General features: G+C 55.9%; 13 protein-coding genes and 1 non-coding gene across 19 annotated transcripts; 6 read left to right on the top strand and 8 right to left on the bottom strand.

The window, feature by feature from the left end:
• Positions 1–69: 69 nt before the first annotated feature.
• Positions 70–141, bottom strand: H310_07098. Its single transcript has one exon. It is a non-coding gene; the product is annotated as a tRNA-Pro (tRNA).
• Positions 142–209: 68 nt separating this feature from the next.
• H310_07097 (hypothetical protein) lies at positions 210–3,291 on the bottom strand. Its single transcript, XM_008872394.1, has 4 exons — positions 2,171–3,291; positions 1,668–2,100; positions 889–1,611; positions 210–835 (listed from the first exon to the last, which is right to left on the bottom strand). The coding sequence occupies exons 1-4, from the start codon at positions 3,259–3,261 to the stop codon at positions 344–346; spliced, it is 2,739 nt and encodes a 912-aa protein (XP_008870616.1). The 5' UTR covers positions 3,262–3,291; the 3' UTR covers positions 210–343.
• Positions 3,292–3,301: 10 nt separating this feature from the next.
• Positions 3,302–7,215, top strand: H310_07096. Of its 2 annotated transcripts, XM_008872393.1 has the most exons (5): positions 3,302–6,225; positions 6,283–6,397; positions 6,455–6,537; positions 6,611–6,979; positions 7,039–7,215. In XM_008872393.1, the coding sequence occupies exons 1-5, from the start codon at positions 3,436–3,438 to the stop codon at positions 7,177–7,179; spliced, it is 3,498 nt and encodes a 1,165-aa protein (XP_008870615.1). In that variant the 5' UTR covers positions 3,302–3,435; the 3' UTR covers positions 7,180–7,215. The 2 variants fall into 2 exon arrangements, with proteins under 2 accessions (XP_008870615.1, XP_008870614.1); XM_008872392.1 differs by having other exon boundaries at positions 3,302–6,397.
• H310_07095 (hypothetical protein) lies at positions 7,116–7,958 on the bottom strand. The gene is made up of 2 exons (XM_008872391.1): positions 7,861–7,958; positions 7,116–7,801 (listed from the first exon to the last, which is right to left on the bottom strand). Exon 2 carries the CDS (start codon positions 7,597–7,599, stop codon positions 7,219–7,221), a length of 381 nt encoding a protein of 126 aa, XP_008870613.1. The 5' UTR covers positions 7,600–7,801; positions 7,861–7,958; the 3' UTR covers positions 7,116–7,218.
• A 116-nt stretch (positions 7,959–8,074) lies between these two features.
• H310_07094 (hypothetical protein) lies at positions 8,075–9,550 on the top strand. The gene has a single exon (XM_008872390.1). The coding sequence runs from the start codon at positions 8,097–8,099 to the stop codon at positions 9,375–9,377; it is 1,281 nt and encodes a 426-aa protein (XP_008870612.1). The 5' UTR covers positions 8,075–8,096; the 3' UTR covers positions 9,378–9,550.
• H310_07093 (hypothetical protein) lies at positions 8,090–11,641 on the bottom strand. Its single transcript, XM_008872389.1, has 5 exons — positions 11,520–11,641; positions 11,232–11,465; positions 10,772–11,172; positions 10,384–10,720; positions 8,090–10,325 (listed from the first exon to the last, which is right to left on the bottom strand). The coding sequence occupies exons 1-5, from the start codon at positions 11,610–11,612 to the stop codon at positions 9,531–9,533; spliced, it is 1,860 nt and encodes a 619-aa protein (XP_008870611.1). The 5' UTR covers positions 11,613–11,641; the 3' UTR covers positions 8,090–9,530.
• A 2,215-nt stretch (positions 11,642–13,856) lies between these two features.
• H310_07092 (hypothetical protein) lies at positions 13,857–14,698 on the top strand. Its single transcript, XM_008872388.1, has one exon. The coding sequence runs from the start codon at positions 13,960–13,962 to the stop codon at positions 14,554–14,556; it is 597 nt and encodes a 198-aa protein (XP_008870610.1). The 5' UTR covers positions 13,857–13,959; the 3' UTR covers positions 14,557–14,698.
• Positions 14,699–15,819: 1,121 nt separating this feature from the next.
• On the bottom strand, positions 15,820–17,194 carry H310_07091 (hypothetical protein). The gene is made up of 5 exons (XM_008872387.1): positions 16,621–17,194; positions 16,517–16,574; positions 16,177–16,472; positions 16,084–16,135; positions 15,820–16,040 (listed from the first exon to the last, which is right to left on the bottom strand). The coding sequence occupies exons 1-5, from the start codon at positions 17,109–17,111 to the stop codon at positions 15,939–15,941; spliced, it is 999 nt and encodes a 332-aa protein (XP_008870609.1). The 5' UTR covers positions 17,112–17,194; the 3' UTR covers positions 15,820–15,938.
• A 577-nt stretch (positions 17,195–17,771) lies between these two features.
• Positions 17,772–19,186, bottom strand: H310_07090 (hypothetical protein). The gene is made up of 3 exons (XM_008872386.1): positions 18,575–19,186; positions 18,066–18,519; positions 17,772–18,015 (listed from the first exon to the last, which is right to left on the bottom strand). The coding sequence occupies exons 1-3, from the start codon at positions 18,935–18,937 to the stop codon at positions 17,825–17,827; spliced, it is 1,008 nt and encodes a 335-aa protein (XP_008870608.1). The 5' UTR covers positions 18,938–19,186; the 3' UTR covers positions 17,772–17,824.
• Positions 19,187–19,492: 306 nt separating this feature from the next.
• Positions 19,493–20,503, top strand: H310_07089. Of its 2 annotated transcripts, XM_008872385.1 has the most exons (3): positions 19,493–19,529; positions 19,694–20,163; positions 20,230–20,503. In XM_008872385.1, exons 2-3 carry the CDS (start codon positions 19,711–19,713, stop codon positions 20,401–20,403), a joined length of 627 nt encoding a protein of 208 aa, XP_008870607.1. In that variant the 5' UTR covers positions 19,493–19,529; positions 19,694–19,710; the 3' UTR covers positions 20,404–20,503. The 2 variants fall into 2 exon arrangements, with proteins under 2 accessions (XP_008870607.1, XP_008870606.1); XM_008872384.1 differs by having other exon boundaries at positions 19,518–20,163.
• Positions 20,504–20,511: 8 nt separating this feature from the next.
• H310_07088 lies at positions 20,512–21,136 on the top strand. 2 transcript variants are annotated; one of them, XM_008872383.1, is made up of 5 exons: positions 20,512–20,596; positions 20,653–20,710; positions 20,793–20,823; positions 20,870–20,917; positions 20,981–21,136. In XM_008872383.1, exons 2-5 carry the CDS (start codon positions 20,655–20,657, stop codon positions 21,110–21,112), a joined length of 267 nt encoding a protein of 88 aa, XP_008870605.1. In that variant the 5' UTR covers positions 20,512–20,596; positions 20,653–20,654; the 3' UTR covers positions 21,113–21,136. The 2 variants fall into 2 exon arrangements, with proteins under 2 accessions (XP_008870605.1, XP_008870604.1); XM_008872382.1 differs by having other exon boundaries at positions 20,764–20,823.
• Positions 20,704–22,380, bottom strand: H310_07087 (hypothetical protein). Of its 3 annotated transcripts, XM_008872380.1 has the most exons (7): positions 22,201–22,380; positions 22,030–22,149; positions 21,930–21,983; positions 21,790–21,871; positions 21,481–21,739; positions 21,398–21,421; positions 20,704–21,342 (listed from the first exon to the last, which is right to left on the bottom strand). In XM_008872380.1, the coding sequence occupies exons 1-7, from the start codon at positions 22,329–22,331 to the stop codon at positions 21,284–21,286; spliced, it is 729 nt and encodes a 242-aa protein (XP_008870602.1). In that variant the 5' UTR covers positions 22,332–22,380; the 3' UTR covers positions 20,704–21,283. The 3 variants fall into 3 exon arrangements, with proteins under 3 accessions (XP_008870602.1, XP_008870601.1, XP_008870603.1); XM_008872379.1 differs by having other exon boundaries at positions 21,398–21,739; XM_008872381.1 differs by having other exon boundaries at positions 21,398–21,739; positions 21,930–22,149.
• Positions 22,381–22,992: 612 nt separating this feature from the next.
• Positions 22,993–25,287, top strand: H310_07086 (hypothetical protein). The gene is made up of 2 exons (XM_008872378.1): positions 22,993–24,037; positions 24,081–25,287. The coding sequence occupies exons 1-2, from the start codon at positions 23,030–23,032 to the stop codon at positions 24,876–24,878; spliced, it is 1,806 nt and encodes a 601-aa protein (XP_008870600.1). The 5' UTR covers positions 22,993–23,029; the 3' UTR covers positions 24,879–25,287.
• Positions 25,288–25,804: 517 nt separating this feature from the next.
• Positions 25,805–27,106, bottom strand: H310_07085 (hypothetical protein). Its single transcript, XM_008872377.1, has one exon. It carries the CDS (start codon positions 27,094–27,096, stop codon positions 26,086–26,088), a length of 1,011 nt encoding a protein of 336 aa, XP_008870599.1. The 5' UTR covers positions 27,097–27,106; the 3' UTR covers positions 25,805–26,085.
• Between the last annotated feature and the right edge of the window lie 12 nt (positions 27,107–27,118).

The following is a 27,118-nucleotide window of genomic DNA, read 5'->3' as shown; positions in this document are numbered from 1 at the left end:
GTCATGCGGCACAGCCAATCTTGGCGAAAATCTCTTGGCAAAAATCTCTGCGAGAGATTGGAAAAAGATGGCCCCAACCGGTGATCGAAACCGGGACCTCCTGCACCCAAAGCAGGAATCATACCACTAGACCATTAGGGCTGCCGTGTAATAAGAAACAATTTTTTTGTATAAGATGCAACGCGTTTGAATTCGTTTCCTAATGATTGGCTCAAAGTTACAATCCAACACAGTTTTACCGGCCCCCATTGGCTAACTTGCTGAAGGCATCTTGTAACGCGAGGAAACGAAATATTGAAACCTGACCTTTCCTGCACAAAACACGACCAGTGACGTCGTCATGCTACGATTCAGCCAACAACGCGACCCGCGTAAGGACTTCCTTCAAGTGCGGATGCTGGTGTTGCAGTGACTCGATCATGTCTCGGATCTTCTTGGTGTCGTTGATCGCTTTCTCTTTGTCGAAGTGGATCTTTTCTTCGTCGGCGGGATCGAATCCTTTACCTTGGCAAATTTGGTCCCATTTTTTCATCAAGCGCTGTTTACGGGCTTCCGTGTCAATGCACCGTTGCTTTTCGTACAGCGCTTGGTTGATTGAGCGCTGCAGCGTCGCTGCTCGGTCTTCCTGGGTTTTGAGATCCTGGCTGATTTTGTCCATTTGGAACGAAATGTCTTCACTCTGGATGCTCTTTTGCTTGATGGATTTTTCCAGCGCCGCTGTTTCCTTCGCGGCTTGGCGCGCTTTGTTTTGCAAAGTCGCGACCTTGCTCAACAGCGACGCCTGGGTCATGTCCGACTCCTTCTTGCCTCGGCCGCGCATCGCGATTGCATCTCTCTGTTGCAAGGGCAAGGAATTAACATTGATATATGCCCGGTGGAAATGGTTACCTTGTGGATGGCCCGCTCCATTTCAAAAATCATCCGCTCCTGGTCCCGCTCGAGCGCTTCCAGCCGCAGCCGCATGCGATGGATCTCGCGTTCCATGTTCTTTGCTTCAGCTTGACCAACTTCTGGGTCCAACGCGGCTTGGGTTTCCTTCTCGATTTGAATCTTCTTCTCCCACAGCATGATTTGACGTTCAACTTCGATGATCTGGTCGAGCAGCGTCTGCTTTTCCTGTTTAATGGCACTCGCCTGCGCTTCCATTGCGATCGACTCAGCCTCAAGTTCTTTCAGCTCGCGCTTGAATTCGAGCTCCAAACTGTAGTTGATGTTGGCCAGGGCTTCCTGCTTGTCGCGATTCCGGGAAATGAGCTCGTTCAACTTGACCGTGTCGATGTGCATGGCGGCAATGCCCCCCTTGAGTTCCTTGACTTCGACTTGAAAATTGTTAAACTCGTTGACGAGTCGCAGCTGCTTTTGCTCAAGGATGCTCGTTTTGCTCTTGAGCTCTTGGTTCGTTTCACCAATGTCCTCACTTTCGGCCGTCAGGTGCACCAGCGACGTCTGGAGTTGGAGCCACTCGCGCTGCTTGTCGACATTCTCCTTCTTCTTGACCAGAGTTTCCTTCTTGATGTTCTTGATCGTGGCCTCCAGCGGCCCCGTGTTTTCGTCCACCATATTGGACACGAGCTGCTCGTACTTTTTGTTGAGTCGGTCGAGGCGAAGCATCTACTCCATTCGCACACGGTGAGCCACAAACACTTGCAACACGACGGCATGCCAACCTTCTTTTCGATTTCGTCGTTGCGCTGGCGAATCTCGAGCTCGGTCTGCTCGACGGCCAAGTCCTTGGCCTTCAGGTCTGACACGATTTTATCGTGGGTGTCCTTTAGTTGCGCCGTGTGGGCTTGAACGTTGAGGATGTCGACGTTGACACGCGCCATTTCGTTCTTGATGTTGGCGTACAAAATTTCCTTTTCATGGATCGCCGTTTGGATTTTCTGCGTTTCTTTCACCAGGTTGTTGGCCGCCTTGTTCATCGTGGTCTGCGTGTTCTTTTGCGCTTGAATCGCGTCTTCCAGTGCATGGCGCTCCTTCTGGACCGTTTCCAAGTTTTGCATCACACTGGCCGTCTCAACGTCGAGTTTCTTGGCCTCTTGAACGACTTTCTCGACTTGCGCATCCGTTTGCTTCAAGCTCTTTTGCAGCATGTCGTATCTACGTCAGCAACATGGCCGAATCGTGAGCGATCGGCCCGATGACGACAACAGGAACGGACTACGCGTACCGCTCCGACAGCTTGTCCATGTCCTGCTGAATCCCACCGAGTTGCTCCTCAACGTAGCGATTTTCCGAGTCGAAGCGATCGATGGTCCCTGTTAGCGTTTCGCTGACTGCTTGCGCCTTTTCCATCGACGTTTTGTAGCCGCGAATTTCGGATGCGACTGCAAGTTCCTCCTCGTTGACGGCATTGATGGCGGTTTGGGTGGCCACGAGCGCTTGATCGCGCTGCTGCATACCAATCAACGAACTCTTCCATTGCTGCATGAGCTGCTTTTTCTCAAACGCGGTGGCTTCCATTTGCTTGGCCGCTTCCTTGAGCGTGTCCTCCGCCGCCTCCGTTTCCTGCGCTTGCACCTTCAGCTGCGCCCCGTACAGCTGAATGTTCTCCTTGAGCGCCTTGACTTCCTCCGTCAGCTTGTCAATGTACAAGTCCTGCTTCTTCTTCTGCTTCTCCAAGTTGGTCACGGTTTCCTCGGCCTTGTGGGCCGCCCGCTGGCTCCGCGCGATCTCGGACTTCATCTCGTCGTTGTACGCTTCAACTTGCCGTAGCGTTTGGTTGAGCGCGTCGAGCTCAACTTGCGCCTTGTGCAGCTGCACTCGGCTCTTCTCGACGACCCCTTTCTTCTTTTTGTACTCTTCCTTGACCTCGTCCAAGTTGTCCTCGGCCTTGAACCGGTTGTCGTGGGTTTCGTTCAGCTTGTTGTGTGCACCTTCCAGCGCCATTTGGAGCTGCGCAAGCTGCTGCTGCACCCCATACAGCTCGACGCCCAAATCCTCCCGCTTGGTCTTGGCCCGACGAAGCTCCTCTTCCTTCTCCCGCAACTCGAGCGCGATCTGCGTGTCGTTGCCGACCAACTGGTCGTACAGCACCTTTTGAATGCGCTGCATGCGCTTGTGTCGCCCCATGTCGACGATCGTCTGTTCGTCGTCGCCTTCGGGCTCGTCGTCATCGCCACTCTCGTCGTCGTCACCGCTCCCGTCATCGTCGTCGTTGTCACGCTCATCCAACTGACCGTTCGGGTCGTCCGTGTCGTTCGTTGAAGAAGGCAGCGGCGACGCCACCCCCCACTCTTCGCCTCGCGGGATCGATGCCATGGTCGCACGCCCGGATCCGTTTTGTGCTTGTGGGGCTATTTTGGTCGCCCCTGTCATGCCCCTTGGTTGCATAACGGCACGAGAACCGAGTCAGGTGCAGTGAAACGAAGCGCCACGAAAACCGCCGCCATCAGGTTGGCCTGGGTCGTCGTCGTTGGTGGTGTGCACGCGGGGATGGTGCATTCGAAGAGCGCAGTGTTCATTGCTGTGTGCGCCGTGGCGTGGTATGTTTTGCCAAGTGTTGTAAGCGGGGCGGCCAGCGTCGCGGTGGCATTGCTTACGTTCTTGGCGCTGGCAGCCGGGCAATCGGTGATGGAGATGTCGCAGATCGCCCACTCGTCGCTGTTGTCGCCCGCGGCGGCTGCGTTTTATTATGGGCGCCACGGGAGCAACCCGTCGTCGTCGTTCGCAGCCAAGCTATTGCATGTTGGATTTCGCCCCGACGCGATACGTCGTGTGCCCCCGTCGGCCTACCTACACGCGTCCTACGGCCTCGACAAGAGCGTGGCGGATGAGCTGGGGACACTCGTCAACATCGTCGTCGCAGACTTTGTCACGTTCTGGTACAAATCCTTCACATCGGACGACTTGTTCGGGTCGTCGGTCAAGTTGGTCTTGTGCGACATTCTTGGCGGCCTTTGCATCCGAATCCAGCGCACGTTTGACCTGCATGGAACGCTAAGCACGGCCACGGAAGGGCTCCAGGTCGTCCAGTTACACCTGGCGTGGTTTCGCGAGCTGTACGCCGAGCTGTGCGAAAAACACCCCCACGCGTTTGGCGACGATTCGGATGCGAGTTTGGCGCGCCGACGACGGTTGGTGCTCGACGCGGTGGCCGCACACGAGCCCCCGAAGCTCCACCATGGCGCAATTGACACCCCGGACTACCTCAAGCAGCTCTCGACCCAGCTCCTCGCGGTATTGCGACCCGACTTTGACGACAGGTGCAACATTCAACGGTCGTTTGTGTCGTTCTCGTACATGGCGTGGCACTTTACGAGCGAAATCCTTGCCCGGTGTGTCCTGGGGCCGCTCGTGGCATATTGTAACCCCGAGCACTTGAACCCACTGGTAACTTCGCTCCTGGCTCCGTTTCACGTCCGAGAACTTGAACTCGACACCAAAGCCAAGCGCCCGCTCAACTCGTACACGGCGTCGCGCGCGACATGTTGCACGTACGACGATGATCAACTCGTGAGCCAGTTGGTGTCCCTCATGGAGGAACTGGACTCGCCCGAATCGGGGCCACAGCTGCTTCCCTTGGCTCCTGCCGTGGAGGTGTCAGGCACGTCTGGAATCGTGGCCACGGATAAGCCCCCGCTGCCTCTGAAACCCAAGCACAGGAAGACTCGGTCCATCTTGGACGTGTCTGCGACAATGAAAGCCCGGTTCTCGAAACGGCGGACGAGTCGCGCGACCAGCGACAGGTCGACGAGCTCCATGTCTGCCTTGGACGTGACCGAGCTGAGCAAATGCAGCGACATCGGCAGCGAAATCGCGCCATCGCACCTGCAGCCGTCCATAGGACGCGATATCGTGCAACAGGTAGATCATGCCATTCGGTTGTACTTGGCGCTAGATCCCAAGCTCCTCCTATCCAGTGGCCGGACGCGGGAGCTCCATGGACTGGTGTCGTCACTGGAAGAAGTGCTCCTCTTTGGCTACAACGGAGCTGACCCAGCGTCCCCCACGACGGCGGCTTCTCCGACGCTGCCGACGGTCGACGAGTCGTACTGGACATACCTCAGGCAACGCCGCGCGCAAACGTCGTTTTGGAACGATCGGGTGAAGTTAGTTCAGTCGTTGCCGGCGCCGCGGGCGAGTGATGGGCACTTTTCACCGCGCGGGGTGCAGTGGCTTCTATTGGCACTGGAGGAAGGCGAGTTGTGGGAATACTTTACCGCGATGGCCGTGGACGCATCCGTCACGAATGTGTTTTACGAGCCATACGCGGTGCTGCGCGACAAGGAGCTCCGCTCGGACCTGTTGGCATCACTGTTTCGCCTCAACGGGTTCCGCATCACGCTGCACCTCCAAACGTTGGGCCACGATCGGCTCACACTGTCCAACAATCTCCAAACGATCGAGAACCATCCATTTGGAGTGACGTGCGTCGTAGAAGAGGCGTGGGAGAGCGAGCGATACTTGCCACTGCAGGGCTGGACAAAATCGTCGGACAAGCGAAAGCGAGATGACGAGCGGCTGCCAACCTCAGAGTGGGTGTGGGACGGTCCATGGACTCTGGAAGGGCACCCGGAAGCCGACACGGACGGCGGCGACAGCGATGATAACGCATCACCGCTGGGACGAGATCCCCCCGCCAGGGACAACAACAGAGGCTGGTTGTATTCGAAGACGTCCAAGAACGTCGGGTTCCACGCCAAGGAAAGCCGGCTAGACTGTGTGCGGCGGCGCAAGTGGCTCCGTCACCGCAAAACTTTACCTTTTGTGATTGTCCCTGTGAGCCACCTCCTCCACGACGGGTCGGTCGACCAATCTGCCAGTTCCAACCAGGACAAAGAAAAGCCAACGACGTCGAGTCGACGGCTCGCAGATGTGAGTCCTGTTCAGTCCACCGCACAGGGGACTGCTTGCTGCCGATTGTGTCGTCGGTCCGTGGAAGGAGCCAGCACCTGCTTGACATGTCCTCGCTGTTCCGAGATGGCGTGCTTTTCATGTAGCAACCAGTGCGTGATGGACGAATCGGCGAAACAAGTTCGGGTCTGTGCCACTTGCTACGAGACACACGCGGCGCAGCTCCGACTGCGGCTGACAGCTCGAGCGACGCGTGTACCCGAGGCCGCGACCGTCCTGTTTGACATTCACGTAACTTCCGGCGACGGTCTAGCTTGGACGGGTCGCAAGACCAAGGCGGAGATCGACGCCCTTGTTGCCCTGGTGACTTGCCACCAGCCCGACGCAGGCACCGCTACATCCACCGTCCGGTCGTTGCAAGCTCGAATGGTGCGTGGGAATCGACCATGCGCGCGTCATCCGCTGACACTCAGTTCGACTCGACAGCATCCTCACGAATCGGACGAGAGTGCCGTGAATCGCGTCCTGGACTACATTTTGAAGGACGGCACCCTGTGCCAATCCCCCGATGTGCAACAATTCCTCTTGGACCTCGCTTCAGGTCCGTCTTGGTCACTGTCAACTCGCGCCGCCACCGGTCGATCCTTGCTGTGTGTAGGGTCCCCCGCTGCAGGCACGAAAGCGGACTTGCTGTCGAAGCTGCGTCACCAGTCGGCCCGTCAAGGCCAGGTGCTTCTCCAGGTGGACATCCCCTTCCTCGAAAGAGAACCATGGCTCGTCGGTGTCTTTGTCGTTACGCTCGTTCCTTGGTTAGAAGCTCGAAATCCATGCATTCAAAGTGATGGACGAAATGTTTGAGCTGGACGACATGAGCCGCATGCGGCGCAGGCTCCTCTCCGTCACACGGACGTTCATTCGCGTGTCGTTCAACGCCACATGCCATCGCATCGTGGAGGCTCAGTTTGGCGAGTGGACGCATCCGAAGCGAATTGCCAGCGCGCTGTGTGACTTGCGCGCCGCCGCGATTCCCACCGATGGCGTGTACGTTCGACATAGTGCGCCAGCGACCCCCACCACGATCCTCAACCAAGCTCGCCAGTGTCGATCGGCGCTCTTGCGCAGTTGCCCACCCGCGTTCGTTTCGTTGCTCGGGGAAAGGTCCACGCGCCATGGATGCCTAAAAGTACGACGACCCTGTGGCGCATTCGTTGGAGCGCGTCTTCACACTGTGTCGACTTGTAGCTATTTGAGTTTTTGCAGCACGAAGTGATCGTCAAGAACTTGGTCTTTTCCTTGATCGACGTCGTCTTGCACAGAGTGTTTCCAGACCTGGCTGTGCTCAAGGCGAAGAAGCGCAGCGGCGCGTCGGCCAGGCAAACGTGATGTTAAGATTGTGATGGACCGTTTGTGTTGTCGCCATTATTACGCTTCCATTGGTGCTTGAATAGGCTTGACATCCGTGGGATGCAGTGCAAAAAGAGTCAAAACTTTGGGCATCTTTTGGACTCGACGTTGAGGTAGTTGTCGAGGGGGATGTCGAATTGGCCGGGGTAGCTGCGAACGTCTGCTGTGTTCATCAAGAAACGCGTCGACGTACGGGACATGGTCCCCTGTGACTTGTGGCCCCGCCTCGCGCGCGTGTCCAGGTCTGCGAGGGTTTGCAAGTTCACGTCGCGGCTGAGGGCGGCAAACTGGACGAAACATTTGCAGGATGTCGCAATGGCATCGGTCGATGGGATTCTTTCGTGCGCACCCGATTTTGCCGAATGTACTCGACATTGGAACAGGTGAGTGGGTTAACATTTGGTTCAATGCTATCAACGTGCCATTCCATCCACGACATTAGCGCCTCACACACCTCCAGTAAGGCCAGTCTAGAACAGATAGAGCAATTGTGGTTGTCGTCATTGCCCAGACAAAGGTCCTCCATCGCAACATCCGTTCAACGTCTGAGGCAACGTCATGCAGTTGGCAGATGATTCCACCGCGACGGCCGCCAGGTCGTCTACGTGCCACGCACGAATCGATTCTCTCAGCGCTCGACGGTTGATGGCGTCCCCAAACCTTTGTCAGCATTTTGCAGCCACTTTCTCGCGCATGGTCCGTCGTCTGGCATAGCCCCACACGGCCATCCCACTTCAGCGTGACCATGTCAAACGAAGCACATTCTTCTTCTCTACCCACATTCTTAGCAAATTATGATTGGCTAATATTCATTATATTACCCAATGGATTCTCTCTATTGTTGGATTTGTCAGTCTGGCGTGCTCCGTGAGTGCCACAACTCGTTTGACCTTCATATGGTGACCAGCCCCAAGCTCTTCCTGGCGTTCTGCGCGACGCTTGTCCATGGCTGCAGCGACTTTCTCTTAAACTCGACGACGCATGTCGTGTCGGCGCGGACGATGGACTTCAAGATCGACCTCCGCAGCCTCGTCGAGATCGTTCCACGCAACACGGTCATCCAAGAACTCATCGTTGACGGCTGTCCGGATTGCCCCGACTACGCGTGGCGCACCAAGTACGGCTACGTGGGCCTTAACACGTTAGGCATCAACGCTGCCGCCGACGGTCTCAATGAAGAGGGCCTGTCCGCTGGATTCCTCTTTCTTGTCGGGTCCGACTATCCCAAGGTGGACATTGCTCAAGCGTCGACCCATCCGATCATCTCGTCGTTCGTTACGTACATTCTCGGCAACTACGCAACTGTCGACGAAGTCAAAGCCGGCTTGCCGGAGATTCAACTGTCTGCCTTTGACGGCAGGCTGCAGGCCCTGACGACTCCTGGCCTCACGACGTTCGACAAGTTTCCATTGCACTTGCCCATCCACGACGCGTCCGGCAAGTCGATTGTGATCGAATTCCTCAACGGGACTGTCAACGTGTACGACAACCCGGCTGGTGTCCTGACGAACGACCCGCCGTTTCTCGAGCAGCTGGAGCTCGTAGCCGCCCACGACGAGGCAGCAGGCACGAACGACTTTACGTTTTCAGGCGGGTACTCTCCCACCGAGCGCTTTCAACGCCTGACGTTCTTGAATCGCCACGGCGCGACCAAGTTTTTGCCCAACACGAGCTACAGCATTGCCACGCCAGACCAGGCAGCCATCTCGGCTGCCGTACACATTATCAACACGGTCACGATCCCAGCTCCGTTCATTGACTTCGGCGAAGCCACTCAGTACACCCTAGTGCGCGACCACAAGGCACGGGTGCTATACTTTCGCTCGAACGAGAACCAAGTTCTTCGCAGCATGGACTTGACCAAGATCGACTTTGGCGACGCCTCCAACCGTCGGGCGTTGAGCGTGAATTACGGCGAGTGGCACGTGGATGTGACGGGTGCCGCGTTGGCATCGGACGTCCATTCCATGGATATCCCCCCTCGCTCTGTCGTGGAGAGTTTGCTCCATGGTGGAGTGGATCCGTTGGCTGGTGTGACGGCACAGGCGACGGCAGTGGCGGCGCAGGGTAACGAGTCGTTTTGGGTTGGCGCTGCGGTGGGTATTGTGGGCACGGCGCTCGTGGCTGCATTCGCCCTGTCACGCAAGTCGTCGGAAGAGTACACCCCTCTTGTCTAACTCAATCGAACGTTGTTACGTCGTATCCTGCATGCGCTGTCCGTGCTTCGGCCCGAGCGTTTAAACGAGCGCTTCTGCACGATGCCGCCCCGGCATTCTCGTCACGACTGCACTGTGCCATAATACGTGTGTTAGCTATTATAATCTATCGGTTTACTCGTCGTCTTCTTCGTCGTCATCTTCATCCTCTTGGTCAATGTCTTCGTCGCCATCTTCATCTTCGTCTCCGCCATCGTCGTTGTCTTCGTCTTCGTTGTACACAACGTCCGGCGCGTCGTCGACGACTTCGACGTTGGATCGGCCGGCAATCTGGCCCAGGACCAGATTCAACCGGCCCGACAGTTTGTGCAGCTGAGGAAACACCTTGACGCGGGCGTCCAGCGACTGGTACAATGTGCTGAGCTTGTCGATCACGTCGGGCACGGTCATGAGGTACGCCGTGTGGTTAAGCATGAGGAACTTGATCCATTGGCACATGGTCGCGCCGCGCGTCGGCCGCTTTTCAAATTTTTCCACGAGCAAGAGCAAAAATGGAAACACCCGCGTCGTGTTGAGCCGACGGCACGTTTCGTCGATCACCTTGGCGTCGTGCACGCGGAGGCAGTGTTCAAGGAGCGCGTTGTCCTTGGATTGCAGCGCTTGCTCCAGCACGCTGACGAGCGACGTCGACGACGCCTGAGCCTTGGCGCGGCTCAACGTTGTTGTGCGGGTAGTCGCAGTCGTCAGCGCATCGTCTTCGTCGTCGTTGTCGTCGATGTTGTCACGAAGCATTTGCAAGCGATCTTCCAGCGTGACGTCGTCGTCATCCTCGGTTCCGTCGCCATTTTCATCGTCGTCGTCGGCAGCGACGGTGGCATCGCCCATCGTGGACGCCTTGGCCGTGCCGCGCTCGACCAGAGTCGGGACATGCGCTTCGGTCGTTTTGTCCGTAACCTTTTCGACCTTGCTCTACGCGAATCGACAATTCACACACTCGCACACGAATCCACCACAAGAGCGCGCTCACCTTTTTCGACACAAGCAGCGACGACGTATCGAGCGCAGTCAGCATAATGGATGCCGACTGAATCGAGCCGTCCTTTAGAAACGGCACAGTTTCAAAGTGCGGCTTGTGGATGGACCCACGGGCAACAACGAGCGCACCCGCGTCGTCCGCCGAGAAGACCGCCATCACAACACCAGCCGACGACGTGATTTGTGTCGCCGGAAGAACGGGCTTGGCCGACGTAGTCATTGCATGTTGCCACACAAATACAGCTCCGTTGTCGGCGACGGACGCGACTGAGGCCAACGATTGCTTGGCCTTCTTGGCCACGTTTACACGCACCGCCAACGTCGAGACGCTGCGTTCACGAAATGGAATCGATGAGTCAAGACTTGGAGAGATCGCGCACCTCGTGTCAGCGGAGAAATTGAAAAGCGGGTCGACCGAGTCCGACGACACGTCGAAAACGTTGACAAAGCGCTCGCCCGTCGACGAAAACAAATACCGCGAGCAGTCGGAAAAGGCCATGTGGGCCACGGCCGTGGCATGGCCGGACGTAAGTTTGCTGCTCTTTTTTCCCGACGCGACGTCGAACAGCTTAATGTTGCTGTTACCAACGGCCAACAGGTCGTCCGATTTCGACAACGCGAGCTTGGAGACGCCTTCCGATCCGACTTTGAACTTGCGCGTGACGGTGGCGTCCTTGACGTTCCACTCCAGCACGTTCTTCTCACTGGACGACGAGAACAATGTCGCGCCCGTCGACGTGAAGACGAGATCCGTGACGGCGGCAGCATGGCCGTTTTCGCTCTGCCAGTGGGAAAGCAACGCATGAGGCGATCAATAATCTGACCGCATCAACACCCTACCGTTTCACGAGCTAAACGAGCGCCGACTTCGCCCTTTTCCAAGTTCCAGACGACAATCGCGCCGGTTGTCGTGCCCAGCGCGAGCACGCCGAGGTCACTTGTGGCAGAGCGCTTGTTGCCTTTCTTGGACGCACCGGTGGTGGCCCAAGGCGATGCTTTCGTCCACGCGAGTGTCGTGTATTTGTACTTCAAGTGGTCGCGCTCTTTCAATTCTTGTCGTAGCGAGCCCGTCGCCTAAAGTGTCAGCTGCGCGTCACACGTGCGCACAGATAGTAGCAACACACGTACAACGTCCCAGACTTTGACGCGGTTATCCTCAGAGATCGATACAAAGAAGCTCTGGCACGGACTGAACGCCGCGAGTTTCAACGAGGATGACATGGCGGCGGCGCGGAGGTGACCCGAAGATTTGTTCTGGTTGGTTATTGCCGACCCGGCCAAGTCATTGGTCGCATCACCCAACCAACCACAGCCAGCCACAGTATCCGGATCCGCATACAATGTACACTATTTCCGTTGGAATTTCAAATAGTGTGCTGTACGTGTACGTACATGACGTGGCATCAGGAGCGCTTGGCAACGAAGTTTGTCCGAGAAGATGGACCGCATCAACGCAGGCGATACGAATACACCACAGTAGTCGACACCTGGACACGGCGAGCAAAAGCACGGCGTGCATGTACTGAAAGGGAGCACGTATGTCGTCAAGCAAGGGTTTGGTGGGTACGGCCATATTCGACGGCCTGGGCTTGCGGCTTGTGCTGTTGAAGTATAAAGTCGTAAAGGTTGAGCGGGCTTTCCCAGAGGCGCGTGTGCGCAGGGCACTAGAGGAACACAGGTACGTGTGAGCTTTGCTCCACGTGCCTTGGGGTGGTTGCATTCTTGGTGTAGTTGATATCGTGTTACGTTGTCACGCGTGCGTGAATCGTGCGGGCCTGCGATTCCTTGGGTACATTCGGACAAGATTGCTGGAGTCATCAATCTTGTCCGTCATTTCGAACAGGGGACAACGGGTCGCTGCAGCGTCTCAAAACTACTCTTCAAGCAGTCCAAGCGGCCAGAAGGCATCTCGAAACAGTCTATTCCCGACCCCCTCGTGGGAAGTCAATACGTATCGCGGCCGCGCTCGCTCTGAATCGTTCGAACAACGCATAGTCGGTCAAAGCACCGATCCTTCTCTTCCCAGGTGAACACGCAAGCCACGAGCCTCGTGAGCTGGGTTTGATATCCAATTTCGACATTGCCTGCCGGGCCTTGCCCAAGGTAGCGGTGACAGTTGAATGCAAAAACTCGTGTCCACCGGGGCACGTGTGAAAACGATGCGAATCACAATTGAGGACATTCGCGATGGTCACAGAAGGAAACGCAGCACTGCTGGACCTTGATGATGGTGGCTCGTGTAGTGGCAGACATCGAATCTCGATCAGGTAGGCGGTGACTTCGGATAATTGCCACCACATCTCGCTCGTCGGAACGTTTGACAGCTTGGTCTTGGCCTTCGAGCGATAGCCGACGGCAAAGACATGCAGGACGGCGTGGATATTCCACTGCCACCAACTTGGACCCTGAGATGAAATTCTTGACGCGGCGAGAGGAGTGAAGGTGAGACACAAACCAACGACAGTTGACAACTATGCCGTTCGTCGCCATGGCAAGCCCCTCCGTCCACACGGCTCCCTGCCTCCAGTACTACCACCATCGTCTGCATGCCCCAGCGTGATCCGAATCGCCCACTCGAGCCACCGGTCCACACCATGTGTCCAGCAGTTCGTAAACAAGGTAACTGTCGGGAATTCCCTTAGTTGATGCGTATTCGTCGTAAGTACGATTTTGTAGATGCACGATGCGAATCATGTTCAGAGCGTAAAAGAAATGCCATGCGACCCTGACACGCTGCTTGCGGTGGCGCAAGCCTACCTATCTACGACATCACGACTAGCGCCAGTCTTGACCCAACTGGAGCGTCGAGAACTCGTAATGTGTGACGTGAAAGGACGGACACACCTGACAAGTGAATGTAAATCGAATAAGGGAAGTTCTCGAGGCATTCGTTCTGGATTTGCTTCACAAAGGTAATCGTGGCCCCGCCTGCGACGATCGTGCGAGGCGGAAACCCGCGGGATATTCCAAGCACTCGCTTCTGGCGTGTGATTCGAACTCTAAAACTCAACGACTCCTGACAACAACGCCACTCTGCATCCTGAAACGTGACGGAGCCCCCGTGAATGAATTCGACGCATTTCTGAATGGACGGCAATACGAACGCTTCAGGCTACATCGAGACTCCCATCGACCTAACGACCTACAAGTGTGTGTGATGGACTCCACACCTCCGTCTTTGGGGTCGACCCAATCTTGGCATAAGCAGGTCCATTATTTGGTGGTTTTGCTCGATTCAGCTAGTACTGCCGCCCCGCTCACCTTCCCCCGCGCGTCTCGAAATCGCCGGGTACTTGACGGGATGCCCGTCGGCGTTGTGTTGGCATTCTCACGAAGCCGCCCTCCTGGCAAACTATTCTCTCTGTGGACAGTGGATTTTCAACCTCGCAACTTTTCCCTGCCAGAGTGATGTCCCCGTAAGTACGGTTGGTCGGTCCAGATCACTCTCGACTCGATAGCAATCTTGCTGAGGAGTGGAAAGTCATCGGCTCCTACAAGGCCAGGTGGTTGCCCGAACAGCGACACGACGCCGGCTGAGGAATTGGCGTGCGCGACCACCGCCGCGCTTATGATGGCAATGTCTTCCGACGATGGCTCAACGACGCCGCGTGGCCGCACTCCTCCGAGTCACCGCGATAATGCAAGCGTTGTCGTCCTTTTGCAACCGGCACTCATGTTGAATATCACCGTGTTCCAGCACGCAAACTGCCCGGATGCGCATCGGTTCGAACTTTGGGTCGAGCCGCTCGTGCAGACGCACCCCCTCACACCACCAGGACGAACTTACTCTCAGGTGGTCCAGAACGGCATGACAATGTGGTACGTCGACCACGGCGTGTGCTGCCTTCCTCGCCTCTTTGCGAGCTTGCCCATGATGCGAAATGTTGCGCTGTTCGATGCCGTCGTCAGCGGCCGCCTGAGCGTCCTTCAATGGTTCGTCGACACGAGCCAACTGCACATGACCGACTTTCCTCTTGTCGCGATCGGAGCCTGGGCCGGCCAGCTCGAAGTGATTCGGTTCCTCGATGTTCATGCATTTCAGGGCTGCGCTGCACGTGCCGTCGAATGGGCAATGACCATGCACCACGACGAGATTGTGGAATACCTCGAGCAACACCCTCGACCATGTGCCCACTGCCAAGCCACCGGCATCAACACCATGTAACTCCACCATCGCTTCGTGCCACGCCTCTTGCGCCACTTTGACGCGAATGGTTGCGGGGAAAGCTGCATTGATCGATGCAAAACGCCCGACAATGGAGTACCGTCACGACAACGCCCGTACGAAATGTTCAGGCTCCCTCTTCTCCACGCGGACTACTGACGGGAGGCGCCAGCCTTTGCCCGTTGCAAGGCATGCTCGGACAACCGCCAGGAAGTCGTCTGCGATATCATTGCCAAGGCTCTAAACTGTCAGGACGATGCATCCGCGCTGTCCAAAGTACGCGAAGGCGTGGCTGGACCGACCGTCCCTGTCTACCGCTAAGCAATCCTTTTCCCAGCAGCCCCTCGTGTTTTGTTCAAATGGCGACGACTACACGATTTTCTAGCACCTTTCAACATGAAGTCGCCCTTGCACCGACTCCACGTCGACGAGCTTTGCAATGCATCAACTGTACAGAATGCGCACCCCATGGTCGTGGCACCACCGTCGTGGAAAAACGTTGACCTTCTTGGTTGGCGGTGCGGATTATCTACCACACAGGTTCAGGTTGTTTCAGTGTGGAGAATTCGATGACGAGGTTGCCGTCAAGTACAGGTCCCGTCGACTGCATGAAAATCACGACTCGCCGCCACGGTACCGCTAGTCCCACGATCGAGTGCGCTGGGATAAATCTACATGTGCATCAGTGCCCGCACCTTCCACTTTTTATCCCGAGCGTGGTGGAGTAGACTTGATGGCGCCACCGGTGCAGTGGTCAAGGAATTTTTCAGTCAGGGCAGAAGGGCAATGATACGACCCCGACGAGCTGAGCACCCTCCTCGCCCAACTCGCTTCGACATGAATCCATGCAACCAAGTCCAGATGAGTACGTCGGCGGTGCTCGATTTGACTCTGGTACTTGCCGCCATTTTACGTGGATGCTGCTGCATGCTACTACAATCCACCACCTCGTCGACGTTTTCAGCATCGGGTGCCATTTCGACACGACGACTCGAAGACACCACAATGAGATCTCGATGACTCGGCACCGAGCCTGCAGTCACTTGATTCGCCTGCCATGAAAAGCGGCCGAGGTGAGCTTCGCGACTGGATTGCTCCCACGCCGTCGAATATCGAAACGTGTGCCGCCCTTCGTGGCCTAACTCGCCGCAACTTTGACGAACGTAGTGCTCAACGGCATGCCAGCGCCGCTCAAACTACGGACTGCGGTGCTTGTGTAATGCCGAGTCGTCGGACCTCGGAATTTGCAACCGGTGCCAACTTTGATCGCACGCGGATAATTCATGTATTCCACTACATACACCACTTTGTGCGCTTCCAACGTGTCTCTACCTCCACATGCTGGCCTCAGTTTCCATCGAGAAACTTCCCAAGATGCCCTTTCATGCAGCTTGCTCTGACGTTGAGCGCTCGGTAGGAGTCAGATATGCGTGCCATGGACTCGAGGCGTCTCTGGACGATGGCGCTGGCGGGACCACAAAATGCTACGCGAACTAGTCAGGCAGAAAAGATTTGTGGCGGTCGTACAGGTGGAATGCGCGAGCCACCGCGGCCGCTCAAGTATGCGTCCCATGCGCGTCTACCACGTGGTCATGATTGACGACTCGATCCAAGATGTACCTGACTCCCACGAGGGTCTCCATCGTCATTTCATGCGCATTCAATGGATGGTGGAGGCGCGCTGGACTCGTCGGCAACGACTCTAGCGGCGTTTGTGTGTGTCGGGGATTTGATTCAGCCGAGCGATTTGGACCAAATGAAGCTGATGGAGGGTGGAGGGTGTGCGACACTCTGGCCAGGAAGTCTTTGACCACTGCGGTCAAGTTGTCGGCGCCGTCATCACCGCGGGCAGCTCTCAATTGCTGGAGCAACTTCAACATGTTGCATGTGTTGTCAAGCTGCATGCGAACCGACACCTACACGACAATTAACGTGGTGATAAGAGGAAGCAGCGGATTACAGAAGGCACGCTGGCTTCGTGTGGCGTCGGAGGAGGCGCTGGCCTTTCGTGGGTTGTACTACAAAGAGGCATCAGTTGATGTCCAGTATGGCCTGGCTGTGCACCTCGTGATGCTTTCAAGCACGTAGCGATGGATTTGACGTTGTTGCTTGGCTCGGCGGCGATACTGCTTCTTCCGACGGACTCGCCTCGCCATGGACGTTACCTGCCGTAAGGGTTCTTCGTCCTCAAAGAACAAAGTGTACTGGGTGCGCAACTGGGCAAACGTGTCGATGAGCGTGGCGCGACGACGTTCGTACTGTAGCTTGGCTCGTGCTGCACGTGTGAGCAGCACCGCGTCGATGTCGTCTGCAGCGCGAAATGTTGCTGCGAATCGGTCCATCTCTTCTTGGAGATTCTTGCACTCTCGAATGCGTCGAAGGCAGTCCAACACCGTCTGTCGCACATCACGCAAGGTCGCCGACGGCGGCGAATCGTGCGGACGAAGGTGCTGTGCCGAGAACTGTGCGAGCCAGGCTGCGTCTGGATCGACAGGGTGTCCAGGTAGGCGCTCCAGCTGTGGATAGCCGTGTCTGTGATAAAAAGGTGACGGCATGGCACGCGGTGGCTCAATGGATTGCTGCTTTTGAAGTTGAAATATATGTCAAAAAAGTACCTGACAGGTCGTTACAAATTTGAAGATAAACTTCATGTCCATGCCGCTGTGCCAATATTATTGATCTGGCGACGGGTCACTCGACGACGGCGACGTGCGGCCTCGTCCCGAACAAGCGCCTCCCGCGGCATACCACGATATGCAGCCATACGACATCTCGAGGGTCCTTTTTTCGTTCCTTGGCGGCAAAGCACGGGCCGTTGGAAAGCTGCATTGCCCTGTCCAACACGTACACGGCCAACCAGAAACGCAACGACAATATCGCGCGGGGGGTGCAAGTGTCCATGTAAACCTGTCTGGGTGCTGTGGCGCTTCCGCACCATCGTAACGGGGGTCCACGATTCAGCCCACAACATTCGCACGACAATCCTGCACACTCCATGGATCTGTCGTGGAAACAACCACCGCGGCCCGGCACGATTTCCTTGTTCTCATCCAACGCATGGCTTGTTGCTTTGCACCTGCCACTCCCTGGGCAAGAACGACCGCTGACAGTCGGTCGTGTACAAAATACCGTCCTTCGCCACCATATACATTCGATGCCTTGTCCATGCTGCTGCTGACTTTGAATGTCGTGTGTGCTGGATCCGAGCGAGACTCGACACGCATGGGAATAAAGCGGTCGGTGTCGCCACCCACGTGTGAATGCATCATCAAGCAGTGTCTATTTCGCCTTGATAAAGCCCCTGAACCATCTGAATATCGCCGACGCTGAGTCCCTTGCGCTGTCCAACGCGATAAAAACAGTCCTCACGGATTCGCCCGGTGGGGGTGATGGGCAGGAGAGTCTGGAGGTTGTTGATGGAAAAATCGTGGAGGCCGTAGTGCATGACCGAGTCATAATCTGAACGGACCACCGCGTCAACGTCGGGCACGTGCATGAGCCAAGCTTACCGTATGCATACGCAACGTCGTTGCCAGTGCCGTCGTCGATGGCCCCAAACACCGTCAAGCCGCCGAGTTTTCCCTTGTCAAAGTCTGGCAAGTACAAGGGATCGATGTTGCCGGGGTAAATCTTCACAAACGAGTCGCGGTCGGCGCGCTGGTGTTCATGGACGAGACCGACGGCATGGCCAATTTCGTGAATGATGTTGCCTACCCCGCACGACGACGCCAAAACAAGCGGTTGACCGCCCGACCCACACAGTCCTGGAATGTACCCCACGGACGAGAAGCACCCAGAGCCATTTTGAAAGTGCAAGTAGTCTCCGCACGGCGCACAGCACGAATCGTGCCGATCGTCTTGGCATGAAAAAAAACGAAGCGGCGTGCTGGCTTCCCAATGCGCCAACGCTGACTTTACAGCGGACACGTTGACAGCTCCGTCAATTTTGTAGCAGATTTGACCCTGAATACCAAGATGGGTATAAGACATCTTTGACGTGGGAGGTCGCTCATGCTACCTTTGGCCAAAGTGGCGGCGCATCGTCTACAAAGATGGATGCGCCAAGCTGCCTAGTGGACACCGAGAGCTGTCTGGCACCTTTAAGATGGGTTTTCTTGCACAGGTCGTGCCTTGTCGCACCATCGTTGCACACGAGGTCGCAGCCTTCAAAGACACAAGACTGCGCGTCGATATGGAATGCAGCGCACACGTTGAGCATGATCTGGTCGATGTTGCAAACTAAAAGGCATCCCTCCAAACTGCACGCCATTGTCCGGTCATTCACTCTGACATGGACAACATGTCGATGCGCTGGCGACGCGCCTGCGGCAAGGAAGAGGGTCTGTAGGGCAACCAACATACAAGCGAGGGTTGTGACCATCGTGGGTGTGCCGCACCTCCACGCTTCCAAGTATCAAAGAGTGCCAACACACGCGTGTCAACGGCTGCCATTATCGAACATTATGCATCGGCCGTTGAATGTATCATCGACGTTTGGTGCATCTCTGCATCCCTTCCTCGCAGCATGTACGATGTGCAACAGTCAGCTTACCTCCATGCAGCTGAATCGGCTGCGAGTCTTGCAGCGTGCTGCGGCAGCTACGTCCGCGGTCTACGTGCTGAATTTCACAACCTCCCGACGCGACTCTAGACCAATCAGGTTCATGATGGAGCCGTCGGAATAGTGACAAGCTCGATATATCATCCACGGGCAAAATAACCCAGGAAATTTGCAAAAAGATCAAAGAATATTTCCAAAAATCATTGCAGAATTCTACGATTTGTTGACGAAGACGTCGAAAAATTCCATGTCCGAAAAGTTCCGAGAGAACTGTTTTGACGCTTGTGCGACAAACAGTAATCTTTTTAATTGTCACCTTGGTTTATGTAAACGTAGTGCATTTTTATCAAAGTATTTCTTTCGGCCAAGGAGGAATTTTTTTCACGACACTTCAGCATTTGCGCCTTGTCAGGTATGCCCTATACTGAGCGGCCGTGAAAAATGGAACGTCCGCCACGCCAATCGCTGCCGCGGGTGGAACCTGGAACATCAGCGGTGGTTTCGGCGGCGGATGGGGCATGTTGCTATTATTCTTCCTTGGGTCCCTCACTCTTCGATTCGTCGCCCTTCGTGTAGATAAATCGCGCTGTGTCATGGTGTTTGCCGAACAAGCTCAACAACGCGCAAAGGCATGCTGCGCCAACCCCAAGTTTGTTATCACGCATCTGTGGTTCACGATCTTGTTCTTCGCCATGATGTTCTCCCTCGGTGCCATCGTCTTTGCTGCCAACAACAACGGCGACGGCCCGCAGTTTAGCAAGTCGCTCGGGTTTGCTGGTATTTGGATGATGTTTCTCGTCATTGCACTCTCTATTGGTGGTACCATGGTCCTGCGCAAGTACCAAACACCAATCGCGATCGGATTTTTCATTGGCGTCGTGATCATGATGTCGTTGAACATGTTCTCGCTCAGCGTGCTCTGTGCCGGCGCCGCGTACCTTGCTAAGCGCTCCAACAACGGCACTCTCAGCGAAAATGGCTGGAAGGGACCTGTGCACTCGGATGAAGCCTCGGCTGTCTTCTCTTTCTTTATGTTTGTGCTTTACGTACGTGCAGCATTTTCTTCGTTCCCACATTCACCACGTTTTCTCAAGTCCTTTCTCCCCCTGTAGTTTGCTTTCGCTGTCGTCCTCGTCAAGCACCGCTCGATCATTATCAAGGATGGCATCTCGAATGAACTGCCGGAAAAGCTGCCGACGGTCGCGCCACAAGGCTCCGTCTCGCCGAAGGGAGCAAAGCTGGAAGAGATCAAGACGGTCGCGGCGCCGCCCCCTGTCAGCGTCTAATCACCTTTTTATCATTGCTGACAGAGCTTCAATTTGCGGTAGCAATTAATAAATATACTCGCTGTTCATGCAAAAAATACAAAGTTTTCGTAAAATTCGTAAATATCCGTTGTTGTGGCCGTTACATCGAGACGGCAAGAGCAATGGCACCGTCGCCGGCCGAGACGCTTGAACTCGCCACAGTCAAACCAGGGTATGCTGATGTGGAGGGCACGCTGCCGTGGGTGCATTCTAACCCTATGACAACAGAGATGGCACCAACTTCCCCAAGGATGGCGACACCGTACGAGTGCACTACATCGGCAAGGTGAGTTGCGGCACCCATCATCTTGTCGGACTCGTCATGCCGTTGCCATCAAGCTGGACGATGGCACACTATTCGATTCTAGTCGCGAACGTGGCCGCACGTTTGAGTTCAAGGCATGAGTTGCGAGTCCGAATTCCCTCGACTAACGGGTTGTATTAGGTTGGCGCTGGCCAAGTCATTCGTGGCTGGGACGAAGGGATTAAAAAGGTATGATATGGTAGTGTGCAGCTCTCGCAGTCATGAAAACTTCTACTTTGGGATGTGCACCAGATGAGCAAGGGCCAAATTGCAAGACTTGAATTGCCCCCGTCATTCGGCTATGGTGAACATGGATATCCACCGATTATCCCGCCGCATGCGACGCTGTACTACGAGATTGAGCTGCTTACCTTTTGCTCATAATCGATCCAAGTGTCATGAGCCACACGAGTGTCTGTCACGTTCCCGTTAGAAGGATTCGCTTCACGGGATTATCTGTCTGAGTGGGCTGTTTTCTTATGAGGGGATAACTGGCGCAGGACGATGTGGCTAGCTTCAGTGTTGACAGACAGTATCGAGTTCATGTAGAGCTTGTCATGCGAGACGGGGGCCGACTTGGCACGCGGAATGGGGCTGTGGCTGGATCCCTTTTTCTGTACGAAGAGATGGACCCGTCAGGGGTTAACGATAGACCATCGCATGACATACCAGAGGCGACGGTGGGGTGGCCGCCTTGCGAGGAAGGACGTATCGTTCAGTCGCGGCAATTGACGGGGCATGCTTTTGCGTACCGATCCCGTCAAACAGCGCCGTCGCGGTGTCTCGCGAGTTGAATGTTACACCAAACTCACCGCCACACCACTTGGACGGGTCGGGAAATCTCCACTGCGGAAGAGGCTTTGGCTCCGTCCAGGTGCTGTCAAAGTCGTGGGGCACATCGGGGTACTCTCGCACGACTGTATTGTAACGCAACGGGCCTTGGATCTCCTTGCCCTTGGCTCGTCGTCGAAACGGCGAATCAATCGGGTCATGATATGTGCCGTGGTCAAACTAGCGTCAAGACGTCAAGCTGCAGGGAGACCAGGGTACTGTGCTCATACGACGGGTTTGCGAGGCTCCGGTGGCAAAGGGGACTGCAGGCAGTCTCCCCCCCCTCGATATTTGCCATGGGGGGAGTACTTTCTAGTTCGACCACGATGCATCAGCCACGATTACTTCCAACACTGAACGATAAACGAACCCTCCGTCCATAAACGACGCCCCCAGCTCCTTGTGGGGCTCGCGGGGCCACACCCTATGGGAACAGTTGTCGACGTTGTCCCACATCGTGGTTGCAGTACATTGGGTTCGTCACGGCGGTGGTCAAGTGACCGTAGCTAGCTTTCCACTCCGGGGGCGTCTCCAATGTAGATGTAGCCCAGCTGCTCACGCGGTGATTGTACTCCTCGTACATGCCATCCCTAGAGCGATGTCAGGACCGGGGCAGACGTGAAACCCAGTATAAAACGTACGTGGATTTGCCATAGACCCGCTGGATGCGACTCTCTTTTGTTCGGGGCGAATCGTCTGTCAGCTTCTTGTTCATCATTGCCGCATCGCGCTGTTTCTTCTCCTGCAAACGTTTTACATCCAGAGAGTACATTCGACTGCGACGACGGCACCCAACGCTGTGGAATGCGCGTGATCCAAGCTATTTTTGGCGCTCTGCGATGCCCTTCGCCCTCAAATAGACCATGGATCATGCATGATGCAGGCACGGGCCTCGCATTCACCTCCGTCAGTCCACAAGGTTTCTTATAATGTGTAGCCACGCATACAGACCCCCTTCGTCCATTGGACCCAACGTTAACTCCTTTACGTGTGTGACCCAAGATGCGGCACTCCTGCACGATTTCTGCTCCACAAGACGGTCTGGAATGGACAAAATAGGCAGAGCCGTATCGCCGCCGATACTTCATCCGGTTCAAGAGCTGCACGCTAGGGTGTGGTTGCTGTGACGAGATGCAACTCCATGGTGAAGATTTCCCCCAAGGGACGAACAGTTGAAGCGCTGTCAGTCCGTTCATCCAGCTGGCATTGACCGAGCTGTGCTGTGCGATATTGACACCCGCAGTGGGGTATAGCTGCGGCGGCATCGGCCACCGTGGCCTCCGTGAGGTTGGTGGAAGGAGCCATCACAACCCAACACAACCAAAGCAGAGTGAATGGCAACCGTTGATTCAACGGAATTTTCGAGGAACGCTGACAGAGAATGAAGGTCCATGTGCCAGATCAGCCAATCAAATAGCTTTGATCAAACCTGTCGTCGCTCTCCATTTCTCTATCCCATCGCCTAGCGAGATGCAGAAGCAATACGGCAGGATACCTCTGTGGCAAGTCAGCGCCGCCGAGTTGGCCAAGTGGCGACCGGTATATGGAGTAATGGATGCAAATGATGTCCCGGTGCCCGCGGTCGCTGAAGCGGAAATAACTGGCGACGAGACAGTCACGGATTTGGCCCCTGTGCCAGTTTGCCCCGACGTGCGCGGCCTCACGTGTGGGACGTGCCGATTGGAATTTGTCGATGTGAAGGCTCAACAAGCTCACTTCAAGAGTGACTTCCATGTGTACAACCTCAAACGCAAGTCCAAGGGTCTCGAGTGCGTGACGGACGTCGAGTTTGCAGAATTTCTCGCCACGGCGCAATCACGACCTCAACGGGCCGTGCGTGTTTCGAACGACGGCGAGGAATCGGAAGAGTCCGACGAAGAGCCCCCTCATCCTTTGGACATTTCGTTGAGCAGCGACGACGATGACGACAATGACGACGAAGGATCAGTCCTTGCTGCCAAGGAACCCCTTCAAGCATTCACCGATTCGAAGTTGGTGTACAAGGTGTACAATGCAGCATTCTCCACATGGAACGACAAGAACAAAGGCTCATGGGCAGCTTCGATGGACATGGTAGCGTCCCTCACGTCGTCATCGTTTCAGTGGGCCGTACTCCTCTTCCGCGCCGGTCGATTTGCCGGCGCTGTCTTTCGCAAGGACAAGGTTCTCGTGCACAAAGCGTTCCAGCGCTACACCACTCGTCGAAAGCAAGGCGGTTCACAGTCAGCGCACGACTCGTCGTCTGGGAAAGCCAAGTCGGCAGGCGCCCAGTTGCGCCGGTACAACGAGATGGCGCTGCAACAAGACATCGTGGACCTGATGCTGTCGTGGTCGGCTGAATTGCGAGGCTGCGATCGCATTTTTTTGGGATCGGCCAAGACGTCGCGTGGCCACTTCTTCGACAAAACAGGGCTCGCGGCAGGAGACCCCCGACTCCGTTTGGTGCCGTTTGGCACCCTCCGACCCACGTACGACGAGGTACGGCTGCGCATCGTAATCTTGTCTAAGTGACTGGAAACAGGTATGCCGCGTGCGATCTGTCCTGGGGAGTGTGCACTATTCCCCGTATCGGGCGTCCGATTTTGAAATTGCCAAACCAGCCACTCCCCCTCCGTCACGACGTTCGAAAAGCAGCAAGGCGCCACCAGCCGAAGACGAGACCAAATCGGAAGGTTTGAAGGTTTCACCGCCTCCTCCGCAACTCCCAGCACCATTAATTATTCAAGCCGTGGAAAACAGAGACGGCGTCGATGCCCTGCTGGTCCTGCTTACCGCTGGCAATGTGGACGAGCCGCACACCGATGGCTCTGCACGGACCGCACTGCATGTCGCCTCGCAAATGAATCACGTGGAAGCCATTGATCTGCTTCTCAAACACGGCGCGAGTCCTTGCGCGCTGGATGCTCGCCAACGTGTGCCATACTTGCTGACAACGTCCAAGGAAGGTCGCAACGCATTTCGCCGATTTAGGGCTGACGCACCCGACCGATGGGATTATGTCGTGGCCAAAGTCCCAGACGCATTGACCGACGAGATGGAGGAAGAGAAGAAGGCCAAGGCGAAGGAAAAGAAGAAGCGAGCGGCCGAGCGCAAGAAAGAGACCAAGGCCATCGAAGCCGAGGCAAAGCGGGCTGAAGCAGCAGCAGCTGCCGAAGCGGCGGCCCGACGCGCAAAGGAATCAGCATGCGCGGCGTGCGGTCAGCCGTCCGGGGCGAAACCTTTCTCGCGACTCACGTATATTTACTGCTCGACTGCGTGCGTGAACAACCACAAGCGCCAGCTCATGGCTGAAGCTGCGATGAAGCGCTTCGGCAATTAGGAATGCTCGGAAGTTCATTTGTCCGCAGTCTGGCGCCAACGTCGAGGTGACTGTAGTCGTTCACGAGACCAAGAAGAACTGCAGTGCTTTGTGTATCCGAGCCACCTTCGAGTGGAATCCTTGCGCGAGGAGTCCTTGGCCGAATCTGTGCACTGCTACGTGTACAGAGGGGTCCTCTGGCCCAGCTAAAATGGCGGTGTTTCGACAAAACTCACGTGTGAAGTCACCCTTCACTCCCGCAGGTGTCGCAGTTTGTAGTTTGGGCAATCAGGAGGGCTACATAGGGGACCGACCCGACTTCTTCAGTGGATCGAGCGATGGAATGAAGAACGGCGCTGTGGAGATCGCTGTGCTTGGGCCCCTCGAGAAGGTTAGTTCAGGATGGAATCAAAAGGCCAGGATGGTCCCGACGATGTCCATGCGAACACTTTCGCGTCGCCATTCCCAGCGTGGTACACTGGTCTAGGTCACTCCATCGCACGTCACGCTTCCGCAACTCGAATCGTGCCCCCGCTACGTCAATGCTGTCGTGGCTGCGACTCTCGGGTCGAGCCCTCTCGATGGAACGAAGGAATGTGCAGATGTAATAAACCTCGAGAGCCTCCTGCAAGGCCAACACCGCGAATTGCTTGAAGCTAGGTGGCACAGCGATGGATGTCCCACATCTCCCCCAATGTTCGAAGGGGATTTTATCTGAAGTGCCGCGTCATGCGAATGACATGGATGGATTTCAAGTTCGCAAGCTCATGCAGTACCACGTCATGGATGCGTTCAAGACATGGTCGATATGGACGTCTCTATCGTCCAAGTCGATGAAGAATGCTCGTTCGATTCCGTCGCGATCGAGTATCATGGATGAAAGCCGGTATAGAGCATCATCTGCCTTGCGCATCGGGCTGCTACTGTCCCGAGGACAGCATGGCTTCAAAGTACGTCGCGCGCGCCGTTGGAAAGAGGCGGCGGCCGACGATAAGCGTCACAACGCCTGAGGATATGCTGCATGTCGTATCTTGAATGGAGCACCGCGTGTCGAAATTCGCTTAACTCGCCCAAGGACAATCGACGAAAGTCGACTGCGACACATTCAGTTCGACATCACTTCCGTTGCGGCGCGGAGATGACGGCTAGGCATTGCATTCAGAGCGCTTCATCTACACAAATGCCCAGCCACGGCGCCACCGTGCACTCGTGCTCGGTGTGATATGATCTATTGGTGGCCAGCCGTCGAACTCGCCAACGGGACAAACGTGGCGTGCATGAGGTCGACGACAATATCTGCGTTGTTCCTCAAGTCGTCCAACGTCAACTTCTTCATCGCGTTGTCGTCTTTGGCCAAAGCTTCAACGAGCTTGCGGACGAGCCGCTCTTCGTTGGGGAAAACTTGCCGTTCTTTGTGATGGCGGCTTGGCGACTTGATTGGCAATGCCGCATCGAGTAGTGCGTTCGATTGAGCGGCCAGGTGCATCTCTCGCACGACTTTGCGGTACGCATGCCATGCGTATTGCACGTGTTCGTGAACGAGCCGGCCAAAATGTAACCCTTGCCTTTGACGATACCGATAGGCGCACGTCCCGTCGAACCGACGAGCTAATGGGCACTTGTCTCGACCAAATGCACACGGCAGCGAAGTGGATGCATTCATACAAAGGAACCACTTGACAGCACGGTTGGCGTGCGGAAAATCTGCCACCAGGACGGGTGTCGTGTTGGTGGCACCACGGGCAGCCATCAGCATTTCGTCGGCATGAGCAGCATCGAACGGGTAGACTTGAAATATCGCCGACCCATGAGGTGTGAGAATGCGAGCCACTTCTTCCAAGCACCGGGTAAGTTGGCTGTGCGATAGCCACTGCAACATGGAGATGGACACGATGCGGTCGAACGATTGCGCGCGAAACGGCAACGAGAACGCGGCGCCGCACACGTACGACGATTGCGTTCGCGCATGAGATGCTTGCGCAAGCTGTAGCATGGATAAACTGACGTCGATACCGACAGAATGCAGTGGAAGATGCTGTGTGGACAAGCCTGATCCGCATCCAAGGTCGAGCATGGGAGTCGTGTCGAGGCAAGGAGGCAACAACGACCGCGCCATTTCCGTCAATTCCTTCTGGATGATACCATTGGCTTCCGAATGGTATGCATTGGCCTGGTCCGTCGAGTAGAACCGGTCGGGCTGCCGTGACTGCCGCTCGGGTGGCGGTCGATTGTATGGCATGGCCGTGCAAACCACTCAACGA

Source organism: Aphanomyces invadans (genome assembly GCF_000520115.1).
Source record: "Aphanomyces invadans strain NJM9701 unplaced genomic scaffold supercont1.13, whole genome shotgun sequence".
Taxonomy (NCBI): Eukaryota; Oomycota; class Saprolegniomycetes; order Saprolegniales; family Verrucalvaceae; genus Aphanomyces; species Aphanomyces invadans.
The sequence above is the reverse complement of the archived record's forward strand: the minus strand, read 5'-3'. Positions and strand labels throughout refer to the sequence as shown.